At 38.2% G+C, this 12,580-nt stretch overlaps 1 protein-coding gene across 2 annotated transcripts; it reads right to left on the reverse strand.

Annotated features, from left to right (window-relative positions):
• Positions 1 to 2,829: 2,829 nt before the first annotated feature.
• Positions 2,830 to 11,356, reverse strand: LOC103702638 (carboxymethylenebutenolidase homolog). 2 transcript variants are annotated; one of them, XM_008785146.4, is made up of 3 exons: positions 11,150 to 11,356; positions 9,957 to 10,246; positions 2,830 to 3,583 (listed from the first exon to the last, which is right to left on the reverse strand). In XM_008785146.4, the coding sequence occupies exons 1-3, from the start codon at positions 11,279 to 11,281 to the stop codon at positions 3,049 to 3,051; spliced, it is 957 nt and encodes a 318-aa protein (XP_008783368.1). In that variant the 5' UTR covers positions 11,282 to 11,356; the 3' UTR covers positions 2,830 to 3,048. The 2 variants fall into 2 exon arrangements, with proteins under 2 accessions (XP_008783368.1, XP_026658641.1); XM_026802840.2 differs by having other exon boundaries at positions 9,957 to 10,257; positions 11,150 to 11,284.
• Between the last annotated feature and the right edge of the window lie 1,224 nt (positions 11,357 to 12,580).

A 12,580-nucleotide genomic window follows, 5' to 3' on the forward strand; every position in this document is an offset into this window, starting at 1 on the left:
AAAAGGTTCAAATATTTTATTATGGTGACCTTTTTTTCACTTAAAAATATCCCAAATTATTCACTTAGGTGAGTAGGATGCATCAGCTAGCTATTTACTTAGGGGCACAGTTCATCTCAAGGTAGGTGTGCATGTCATAATCTTATCTATGATGTTCCCATGAATATAGCTGTAAAGAGGGAGAGCAATGATTAAGTGCTAGACTTAAAAGAAATAGATTTAGAAAATGATAGTGTTGATGATGGAAGCTAACGCTTGCAAGCAATCTCCAGCTGTCCCAAGATGGCTTTATACACAATCCAACATATTAATCCCATATTCTTCCCTTTTTATTTTTATATACTCCAAAGTATAAACTACCTCATAAAACAAATTAATTTCATACACCAACTATAGGTACATTAGAGGTTTAATAAACACCCAATAATACAAGGCATCGGTTCCACGACAAGAGATGTGAACCCCACGAAAACCTTTCATTCTCCAATCCATCCCTTTTTTTTTTTTGTAGGCCCAGGTCCAACTCCCTCTCCTAACTCATAGTATACATCAATCCATCTGTCCATTGACTGGATTCCATCTACCTGTTAGACTTTGAAGCATTAGATGATTCCTATTCCCGAGTTGGTGAGTAGCTGCAAAGATGGCAGGTTGGCCAATGGTACTGGAAGAATTTCCTGCTAAACTTATATATATATATATATATATATATATATATATATTCTCACCAGTGTCATTCATTGGGTTGCTTATATGGTTTTGTGCTCCCTCATCTTGTTAATTCATGTAGGTGGAATATTAGGTTAGTCTATACGTAGATCCTCTCTAAGATTATGTCGACTTGATATCATTGATGCGAAAGTTCTAGGGTCAAGTATGGAATAAAAGAATCTCCTTTCTCCTTTAACAGCCATGTCACGAAAATCTGGAAGAGAGAATTGAGACTCTGAAAGAAGCTAATCAAGTAGCAGACTTCATGATCAAGTATGCTATGAAGTTATAGTCACACACCGAGGTGAAATAAAAAGAAAGTTCAGTATAGAATATTTTGTGGTTTGTATTTTCTTGTAAGTGAATTAATTGTACTTAGTAAGAGAAATAGATCAAAATTAATTTAAGGGAATGGTTGGACTTTCAATTTGGCTTAGAAATGTAATGTTAATTGAACAAGATCCATCATAACTCCTCAAGTAGTTTGCAAAGAAAAGGAGAGAGACATGACTTAAATTCTTTCAAACATGTGAGAATTTTCCCAGCTGTGGGAAATATCATGGAGTCATGCGTTTTTTAAGACTGGTATGATGGATGAACATTTATCCTAACTTTTGAATAAGATTATGAATGCAGTTATATTTTGAGGGAGTCAATAATTTTTACTCGGATATACATAAGTACAAGTAAACAAATAAATTTTAGACCTCTTCCTTTTGTCGTGCACATAAATAAGGGAGATTGTCCTGTCATCTCTTCCCCTAAGAAGACTTGAAGCTGATAGAGTTCACCTGCATAATCTGTATATTCTATAAATTGATCATCTTAAGCTTAAACAATTTATGCAGCTGCACAGATTATGCTCAAAATGATGCCATCATTACTATAACCTATTAACTAGCTGTAACAACCTAGAACTTCATTCAAAATGGCTAGTCGAAAGGTATTTTGTAGGCTCCTTAATCCATATATAACTACTCAAGATCTCCTCGATGAATAACGGATGTGAGACTAAACACATGCCCGCATGGATCCTCACATACTCCCTCCGTTTAAATTCTGTCATCCTCATCAGGTGAAAAGTTTAAATCCATTCAAATCTAATCATAAACACCACGATCGGTCCATGGTCAGCCTTAATAAGCTCGTATTGCAATGTCCCCTACTCCATATAAAACATAGACCAGATTCATTCTGATACCATTTGTAACAATATAAAACCTCACTAAAAATAGCTAGCCGAACAGTATTTTTTAGATTCTTTAGTCCTATATAAGTATCGAAAATTTCTTTGGCGAGTAACCGATGCGGAACAAAATATACACCCGCACGAAATCACATACTAACACTTCATATTTTTTGAAGAAAATGGATAGCAATCTGATTACATTTATGATTTTGACTCACATTAGATAGTTCAAAGCTTTTGTTTTCAGTAACATAGACAGGTCACCTTTAAAATAACATTTTAAAAAGTTCCAAGAAAAGTAGGCATCTATCAAATCCACAGGGCCTTCATTTGATTCATAAATGGTAAGACCTGGAGTAATTTTCTCCTCTGGATTCTACATCCACATTTTACTGAAAATACCATCCGTTAAGAAAAATATTTAATTATATCAGAGACCTTACATGGTCCAAGGAGATTGATGGCTACCACATCCAATGCATGTAATGTTCAAAGGCCAGTTGAATTAATGTTTTTCTTAGTAGAAAATTAATGGTCTCAATAGCCAACCATATAGATTCCCAAGAAAATCTTTCAATGCAAGTATAATAAAGGCCATCCAAGCCTCAAAACCGACAACTAATCTCTCTTCAGAACACAATAGAGAAAGAATCCTTACGAATGTTGACAGTTGTAAACATCCTTTTATATTAGAGACTAAACATCATCAAAAGTTTAATCAACTGCCAGCTCCAAACTGCCTTCAATAACAATAGACTGAGAACAGGTACAAACCACCTCACACCTGGAAAATTTAAAGAATCCATGTTACATGGACCGGTCACTGAAGCTAATGAACAAGCTTATTCATTTCATGTTTCTTCTGATTCACCATGGAGGCAGGGTAGAAAAGATGTCACGAAAAAGAATCTGGAGTTTGCCAAAAAAAGGAACACCAAAATTGGACTTTATCTTAGCATGCATGTATTAAGATGACCAACTATACAGTCTTTGATGTCTGATTAAGTTTTGCTAATATGCATACATTAAAACAAGTAAAATAACTTGACATTCTAGCTCATCATCAAGCAAGACAACTTCGTGCTTTGACAGCTTAGAGACCTAGCAAACTACACATAGAATATATAACTTAAAAACATGGTTATCCCTTACGCATGATCCTTCCTTACAAGCAAGTCGTCATGCAACCAATTTCTCATGATGGCAAATGCATCCTCTGCATCTTGATCTTCTTCGTCGGATTTTGGTCGATGGGCAAAACCATGCTCTCTGCCAGAATAAATTTTTAACTTTGAGCCTCCGGTGTTCTTCTCCATTTCCTGTTGGATACTTATGGGGCAAAGCAGGTCATTATCTCCACAAATAAACAAGACTGGAACTTTAATGCTGCTACCTACGGATGGGTTCATATTTGTACCATAGAAGCAGACACCAGTACCAAAATATGCCTGCTCATCACGAGCCAGTGTCTCAACCAAATGTCCACCACCAAAACAGAAACCAATGATGCCAAGCTTCTTTGATATCCCAGCTGCCATAAATTCATCCCTCATCCACTTTGCCGACATGGAAATGTCTTTAGCAACCCTTTTTGGTGATTGTCTAGATAGCCAATGCTCAAACTCTGTTATGGGCTGGTTTATGTTCCATGGATTCCCACGAAACAAGTCAGGGATGAGAACACTGGAAGTATAACATACAGATAGACTTTTTTTTGTCAGAAGATATGCAGACATAAAAAAACTAGTTATGCATGTCAAAACTCATGATGAGATGTGCCAAAACAGTGCAACAGTTTAGGTTATATATGGTAATAGCAATGCACCTACTTCGTTGTTACATCTATAAAAGGCCAGACGGTTAAATTTACTGAAAAAATATCTATTTAAAGATAAGATCAGGGAGGCAAAGCCTGCAGATCTTGATCATAAAACTTCGAAAACAGATGGAGAAAATCAAATGTTGCAAATTGCAATAATTCTTTATAGAGGGGCAATGGAATTATGGAACATGATATAAATTGGTGATAAACCATAATTCTCGTGCTAATATGACCCTTCAATGCAGGTTCATATATTATGCATATAATACATGGATAAGGGACACCACTTCCCTTCAAACTCATGGCATGTCGCAACCAAAAGATTGCTTTTAGAAGCCAAAACTGAAAACTAGTGCAAAATCTTGTAAAAGACAATGTTAGTAAATAAGAGAGAGAGAGAGGCTTGACAAGGTTATTATGGTAAACAAAGGGAATATCAGATTCAGTGTATTAATCTACCGAAGCACATTGTCAAGTTATTTGAATATCATATCAAATATCAAAATTAAATGACATAAAAAAAGGAAAGTGCAATGCCAAGAATATAGGATAATGGATGGAAAACATTTGGTTATATGTGAATCATCTCATGATGATCAATACTACTGCCAGAGGAAACCAGTATTTCCTACTTGACTGAAAAATAGGGGGCCTTTTGCATATGTCACATTATTTTTTTTGCTCTAATTATGTTTAACACCCACTATCATTCATATTTGCAATCCCAAACAAGTAACCCTTAATCGATTCTCAGTAGCCCTCTTTTTTAGTGCCCTTGGTAGAACTTAACTCCATGATTAAATTAACCCAAGATAGGAAAAGACAATTTTAACCTTCGTTTTACTTAAGGAACTAAGTGCACTCCTTTGTGTCCCAATTGTTTCTTCCTCCTTTGGCTTTTCTTCCTTTCTCTTGGGCAACCCTTCGAACCCCCACTACAATAGACTAGAGCTACACCAGCCTGCCATACTTTTCAATGTCCCCCTCTCCCACCACCTTCTACAATGCCTTCCTTACTGCTAACTTTTTGCACTCTCATCACTGGCTTTGTCTTCACCTTCAACTCTGTCATTGCCTTCCTATTATCATTGTCTGGTGTTCCTTCTTTCCTCACCTTCATCTCCCTCTTCTCCTTCCTCCCCACATTCCCTACTACCACCACCATAATCATACAACCGAACCTGTCCACCTTCTCCTCCACTGCCACCACCATGACCTCTCATCCTCCCTTTCCTACTCCTATCTTTGATGCGTCCTCCTTCGCACCACCTCCTTCGCCCTTAGCCACATGGCCAACCTTGACCTCTATGTGATGCCGAACCAAATCCAGGAACAATGGCTGCAGCGGCGACGATGCACTCCTGGGATGACTGTCGTGTGTTGTAACTTTAAAACGGAAGCAGAAGAAGAGGGGGAAGAGAAGGAGGAAGAAGAAGAGAAGAAGGAGAAGGGAAGGAGGAAGAAAGGAGAGGAAAACGTGGGGGAAAGAAATTCTTAATTCTTCATTAAACCCTAATCATGAAAATAGTTCCCTATATATAGGGCCCAAATACACAATTTGCATAAATCCCCTTACACAGAAATAAATCCTAATAAGCCCACAAATAACACAAATAAGCCCTAAAATGCAAATAAACCCAAAAATAAAAATAAAACAAATATGCAAATAAAATGGTGGCCTAGCTGATGTCCCCATCACTATGCCAACCCAAGCATCCTCTCTTTCACCATGTCTCTTACAACCTCCTAGTCCCTAACCTTGGTCATGAGTCTCTCCTTTGGCTCTCTCTTAAGCATGGCGGCTGCACTGTCCACCCCTTGAACATAGCAACATCCGTGCCTCTTCCTTTGAGGACAATCACGTCGGTCACTTGGTCTTGATGCTTATGCCACCTCGCGTTACCTAGACACTTGCATCCAGCTCCAAAAAATTCATGTTGAATACATATCCAAGTCAAATATATATCGGATACTCGGATACCTGCGAAGTTCTACGGTTCTTACTTTTAAATAATGGTAGAGCTGAACTCTTCCAACTATAAGTTTGACCCTCCATTTTCATGTTAGAAGTGAAATATTCTCTCTGCAGTGATTGGCCAAGGATGTAGCTATTGAAATAAATTTGCAAAATACTATTTTGCTTATTTGCTTAAATTAATTGGACAATTTGAATGAGAAACATATATTAGTTTTTATGTTTGTTTTTAATGTTTAAACAATATATAAAAATATAGATACGTATAATTTAGTTAAATTTATTATTTATTCTACGTATCTCCATATCTTCTTTTCTCTCTCTTGCCGATTTAGGCACATGGATATGTGTTCAAATCCAATTCTTGTGTACGTGTCCATGCAATGCTAACGCTACCACCTTTCTCAAATAGGTTGTCGACCTCCAAGCCCTTTGCCACTACCCATGCCAAGGCTTAAAGTTGCTACTATCCTCCCGAAGACCTCTTCTCCAACCATCCCCTTGTCCTCTCTAACCTCCCCAACCACCTCTACCACCTTTATTGTGACATCATCCCTCTTGATGAGCTCCCAAGATACAACTTGGGGGTGCTTTTGAGGGCAAAACCCATCTTCATAGTGGTGGTGCTGGTGAGATTTGAGGATGCGAGGTGACATTGACAAAAGGGGATCATTAAAGGTTATGGTCCAAGATTACTAAAGGGAGATCGAGCGAGTGTACTACAAGTTCCCATGCATTGGGAACATGGTAGTGTCCACTGGATACTAGTCTACTAAAAGGAAAATTAGTCATGTGACTACAATATATCCACCCAAACACCAAAAAAAATGATGTCGTACTCTTTCTATTAGTGGATACTTAAAATCAAAGGGGTTACCAGATGATGCAAACTTCACCCACATGCTACTAAGAGAGGAAGCAAAAGGAACAAGAAGAGAAGTGAAAGAAAACTCCATGAAAATTTTTATTTATCAACCAAAACAACCTAGTGCAAACTAAAACCCAAGCTGCCTTAAATTGATGAGACTTACAAATCCGACTAAAACAGAAAACTTGACCCAAAAGTAAAAGGATGTATACTAGAACTATTAGACTACAAAATCAGAAAATTAAGAAAAACACTAATATTATATCTAATGGAAAATTCAATAGAATTTTGGCCAAAAACCATGATAAGTCAATTATTGAAATGTTAGGATCTCTAGCTATGACTCCGTCAGCTCCCACAAGGTTTGGTACAATCCACCTGATCACAGAACCTGCCAGCTGTGTCTTGTATTGCATCACCAGGGAATTAGTTGAGGGTTATCTGTATCAAGTTTGTAACTACGAATAATGATGGGTGATATGAAATAAAGCAAATGGTAGGGTTCTATATGCAAAAAACCAAGAAATGAGTGTGAGTGTAAGTGTCAAGTAAAACAATAGAATGCATCATTTATTAGGGCAATAGCTCGAAAAGTATGCATAAAATAAGTAAATGTGGTCTTCCTCAGTACAATAGTACAAAACACATGGCTACAATACATAAATCAAATTAGCATCTGTATCTCACATAAATTATAGTAGTGTATTTACTAGTCAAAGTTCCTTTGCCTCCATGAAAGGTGAAGTTTAGCTTATCCAATTCTTTTTTGCTTGTTAAGGCTTCATTCATGCTTGTTTGGCATCTTGCAGTGTCTTTCCTCATTTCCTCTAGAAGGGGTGGTTCCTTGACATTTTGGATTGCTTACAGTCCTTTAGAAAATTTAGAACGAACGACAGCAATGATCATTCAATGGTCAATTGTGAAGTTCAATATGCATGTTTTAACAGGGGAATTTGATAGTGTTTTGCATGATGATTTTTAGATTATAAGAGATCAGTTTATAACCTTATGGAATATATCAAGTTCTGACTATAGCTTGGATGTTGCAAGATATAAACCAAGAGATCATTTTTTTAATATGTTGATGATACTCATATTTTTAGGTCCATCATGTTATGCTAATGGAAATCTCATTTCCTCCTAGTGCCTTGAGTTGAAGTCAGAAAAAAAAGTTATTATGAAAAGGCGGTTCAAATGACATCTGTAGGAAAATAGGCTTGGGACAGGGTTGAACTTACAGGATATGTGATTGATAATCTATTTTATAAAGTACTGTGGTTTGACAAAGTTGTCAAAAATTTTAAAGTAAAGCAGTGCATGTAAATTCTGGATACAGGATCAATCTGCTGGAATAGTAATTTGCTCACTTTGGAAATAGAATCCATTCAGAACTGTGAAGTCCATTCCCAGCATAAACTAAAAAAATAAATTCTTGGTATATCGTACAGGCCCAAATTTAGCGGTATGGGGTGTACAATATCGTACCGGCTCAGTATCGGTATCCGGTATGGATGACGTACCGACATTTGGTGCGTCAAAAAAACTCTATATCACACCGTATCAATATTGTGCTAGTATGGCATTGATACAGGGTTTGGTATCGGAACAGCGAACCTCAATTAAATCATTGTCTTAAATCTCCATCACACAGGGAGAGAGAGAAAGAGAGAGTTAAATCTCAGAAATTCATTGAAGATGAGAGTTTGCATCACTTGCTCACTTTTCTCATTTAAAATTAAGTTTTTAGCTCTTCGGCCAAGTTTTGTATCCTAGAGTTTATTGATGATGAGTCGTAATTGTTAACTTAGAGCCCCTTCATAGAATAATGAAGCATAAAGACACAGCAATTCAATGCTGCCATGCTAGACACATTCTGGTGAGAAGTTAGGAGAGAAAGTAATTAAAGAGTTAATTGAGAAAAGTTAGAAAGAACCATAAAAAATGCCAAGTCGTACATTCCTCCACTTGGTCAGATCATGTTGCATCTAATGAAAACAGACACATGATTTATCATTTTTAATTTCAATGAAATACTTTGCTGATTCCTGTACAAAAAGGTTAAAATAAAAAAGGACTATGCAAAGCAAATGGCGAAGGGCTTACGATTCAAGGGAATAGAGTGATATGAATTGATCTTGTTGGAAATGCAACTTTAAAGTTTTTAAAGATAAAATAAGGGGGAGAGGACTTTGTAGAGAGATATAATAAGACAATATGATGCAGCATGACTGGAGGATTGAGCTGATGGAACGAAAGAATGGTGATTAATGCATTAGAAAGCCACTTTCTAACATGTTCAATTTTTGGGGGGCTTAAAGAGGGAGTTGGTTTTAGTTATTTATCTGTAACTCTAGTTTTAAATTTTTAGAAGGATGTATATAACTTTTTAAGATGTATTTTGTTCGAAATTTTTTGTGAGATATGAATACTAACCTGGCTTTTCAGGGGCCATAACTTGAGATGTAAGAGCACTTTTTGCATGGATATGTTAGATGAACTGCACAAAACAAGGTTTCTTGGACCAAGTAATTGCGACATGAAGGGACTGAAATGAGAACAGGGATAAATAATATCTATTACTATTTTGCCTAGTCTTAAGTATGGATTCAAAATGACGATTAGGTTAGTTAAACCAGTTCTGAATAGAGTTAAGTTTCCCTTAAGTTTATATAATGAAGAATCAGGTGATAACAATGATGCAGATTATTGAAGAAAGATGTGATTTCTGTATGATGAAATTTGGATGCCGTGAAAATTCTAGGTCCTGGCAGGCAGTTCATGTAAATAGAGGACCTATAACAAGCTCCAAAAACAAAGAAATAGAGTTGCCCATCATGTAAACTTTGTATGAAGAAGACAAAGAAGAGGAGACTTGTTTTTTTTTTGCTTCATAGAAGAATGAAAGGGAGCATTAAAGTATAATGATAACTAATGTGGTCTGGTATTTTAACTTGAAAAGGAAAAAAAGTTAAACGTTTTTATAGAACTCCTCTAAATAAAGTGAATGAATTGCTCTGATTGCAGAGCGTACAAGAGAACATCATGGGGTTTGGCCTTTTATGTTAGGTTGATCTTTTTCAGTTTGTTAGTGGCATATACAATACCTTTTATTTAGATATTTTTACCGCCATTCTGTTCTTCCCATATTACAATAATAACAATGATAACTTTCCAGAAAGGTGATGTATAAGGAAAAGGAAAAAAAGAGTTCTTCGGGATTGAATCACTGTGCAGATTTACAGTTGAAGAACAATATATTTGATGCAGCAATATGAAATTAATGCATTAAATATATTGTTATGGCTGTTGTAAAATGCTGAGACAGGAATGTGAAAGAAGATAAGGATAAAGAGAAAAAGAATAAATGAATCAGCCAGACATTAAAACATACTTGTAACCAATGCAGGCAACTCGATAGGCAAAGTCTCGTATAGATGGGTCTTCAAAACCCATGACATCAGACAAAAGCAGCACACCAGTTCCATTGTTGTTCTTGACTGCCTTCAACAAATATGCATGAATGCTGTCCTGGTCCTCCCCTATACTAAGCTCAACTCCACTGACTAGTTCACATGCTTCATCATCAACATCATCCTTTAACTTTACTTGGCCAATCATTTCCCTGCCAACAACATTCCGCCTAGGATACGCTCTTCTGTGATGATACAAGCCGCATCTCCTCTGGACAGGAACTGAAATGTTACAGTCAGAAGATGCATAGTTTTTATAACAAATTATCAAATATATAATTTATATACACATCAGAGGAATGCCCCACAGTCATAAAAAAGCCATTGTGCTCCCATGTTCACAAAATTACCGTGCCCTATCCTTGTAAAGCAAAGTTAGCAGCCTGATAGCACACTAATTGCAACAAAGCTTTCCCCTTTAAAATCGAAATTCATAAGTCAGACTTGTTCATGGGTCTGGCTTGGCCATGATAAGATACCTAACCAAACTATATTTTGTATTCTTCCAATTCATTGGAGATTGCTACCACAATCATAAATCAAATGAATTAGACATAAAAGAGTTCCTTCTTATTTATGTGTTCTACATTTTCCCCCCCTAGTTAAGAATTATAACTAACTGTATATATTAGTGCATAATGATGTACCATCCATAAGAAACAATGATTGCAAAAGGCCATCATTTGCCAACAAAAAGAAGGCCTAGATATCAACAGAACCCAAAAGCCCTGCAGGCAAACTACAGAATAACTACAACAAAGGCCAAATATATGGTTATAATTCCATTGAAAAGGGTATTCCGGGTATAGCACACGGCACGGTGTTGTCAACAAAACGAGTTCGCCAAAAGAACCATGAACTAGAACCTAAGTAAATAAACAAATTACACTTACAATGAAGCGAAAAATCTAAACTCTATAACCAGGAGCGATATCAAAAGGAGTTCACGAAAGAATGGAGGAGAAAAACTAAGCATATGGACATATCATACAACAAAAAAAAGAAGGGCAAAATCCGAACTTTTCAAGAAATAAAGACTTCAGAAACCAAAATAACGTAGAACATCCAGCAAAGAAGCGACTTTTATGAAAAGAATCGTGCGGGTTTTGCTTACGAAGGGGGAGGGGTAGTCATAGAGGTGGTGGAGCGGGCGAGGCGGAAAGGCGACGGCGGGGGCGTCGAGGCGCTGCCGGGGAGCAGTCCGGCGAGTAGAGAAGGGGACAGGGAAGGCGGAGGCGGCGGCCATTGGGGGAAGCGGAGGGGTGGCGGCAGCGCGAGAGAGAGAGAGAGAGAGAGAGAGAGAGAGAGGTCTTGGGAATCTTCTGGGGTGGAGGGGGGATTGGAGAAGGATGGAAACGACGAATCCATGATGTTCGCCTCGAGAAATCTAAGCCTCCCATCTAGATTTTTTTGATGTTCCCGGGTCGGATTCCCTCCGCCTTCATTTTTTGATTCGCGCTGGGGATCACGTGTTTAAACTCTTTTAAAGCGAAGACTTGCAATTGGCTCAATCAATCTGAAAACTCCAAATTTAGAGGTCTGATGCGGCAGTTGGCAACGGGCTGAATGGAATGCCATGTGGGGATATTAAAGAGCTGGTATTAATACTCGTTCAAGTTCGGCTCTGGATTAACCGTCAGATTGGTGGCATCCATTGATATGGACGGCTGGGAGAAAACCATCTAGCCGTGGTTCAAAAATTATCCTGCTACCTCACAAGGCCACTGATAGGTTGGTTTGGACGGCCACCAGGAGGGCCAGAATGCTTTTCAGCTGATGTGTAGGCGGCAATAGATGGTGAGAGCTCGAGGTGTTTGGATAGTGGCTGGATTTGAAGGAAGCGGGCCCATCTTTGGATTGCTTTGTTCATCTAGAAGGTAGTCTGGGGATGCCTACCAACTATGAGTGTGTTGGCAAAGAGGAGGATGGGGATCTCTCCGTCATGCATGGACTACCCGAAGGTAGAGGAGATGGTCAGCCATGTCCTACCACATTGCTTTCGGACCATTTAGATTTGGAGGGAGGCATCCTTCCACTTGCTGAGATCCATTGAGTCTGCAGAGGATTTACTTCGGCATATGAGGTCTGCCATACAGGCTCCGAGTTCTAGTGGGTGGGGTGTTGCTGGTACCTATCTAGCTTATCATATTTAGCTAGATAGGAATGAAAGAGTCTTTGAGGACATAAGGTCCCCCTAAGGGTTGTGGTGGATAGAGTTATCCGTCAGGCTATTGAAGTCACTGAGGCTACTATGGTTGTTTCATTTTGGCTAGTTAGGAAAATCTGGGTTTCTCCTTCCGTTGCTATAGCGCCTAAGTATGTCCTCACATCCTGAGAGCCCCCACTCCCTGGTTACCTAAAGGTGAACTTTAATGATAGTCTGCCAGCTAACGGAGGTTCTACTGGTATTGCCTTTGTGATTAGGGGCTATGAGTCCAGGTTGGTAGCGGCAGAAGGGCGACGCACCTTTGGAACTTCAGTTCTTGGAGCGGAACTCAGAGCCGTATGGGAGGGAGTCTCCTATGCGAGACAAGTTCTAGAGGTG

This window comes from Phoenix dactylifera, chromosome 1 (assembly GCF_009389715.1).
Source record: "Phoenix dactylifera cultivar Barhee BC4 chromosome 1, palm_55x_up_171113_PBpolish2nd_filt_p, whole genome shotgun sequence".
NCBI lineage: Eukaryota > Viridiplantae > Streptophyta > Magnoliopsida > Arecales > Arecaceae > Phoenix > Phoenix dactylifera.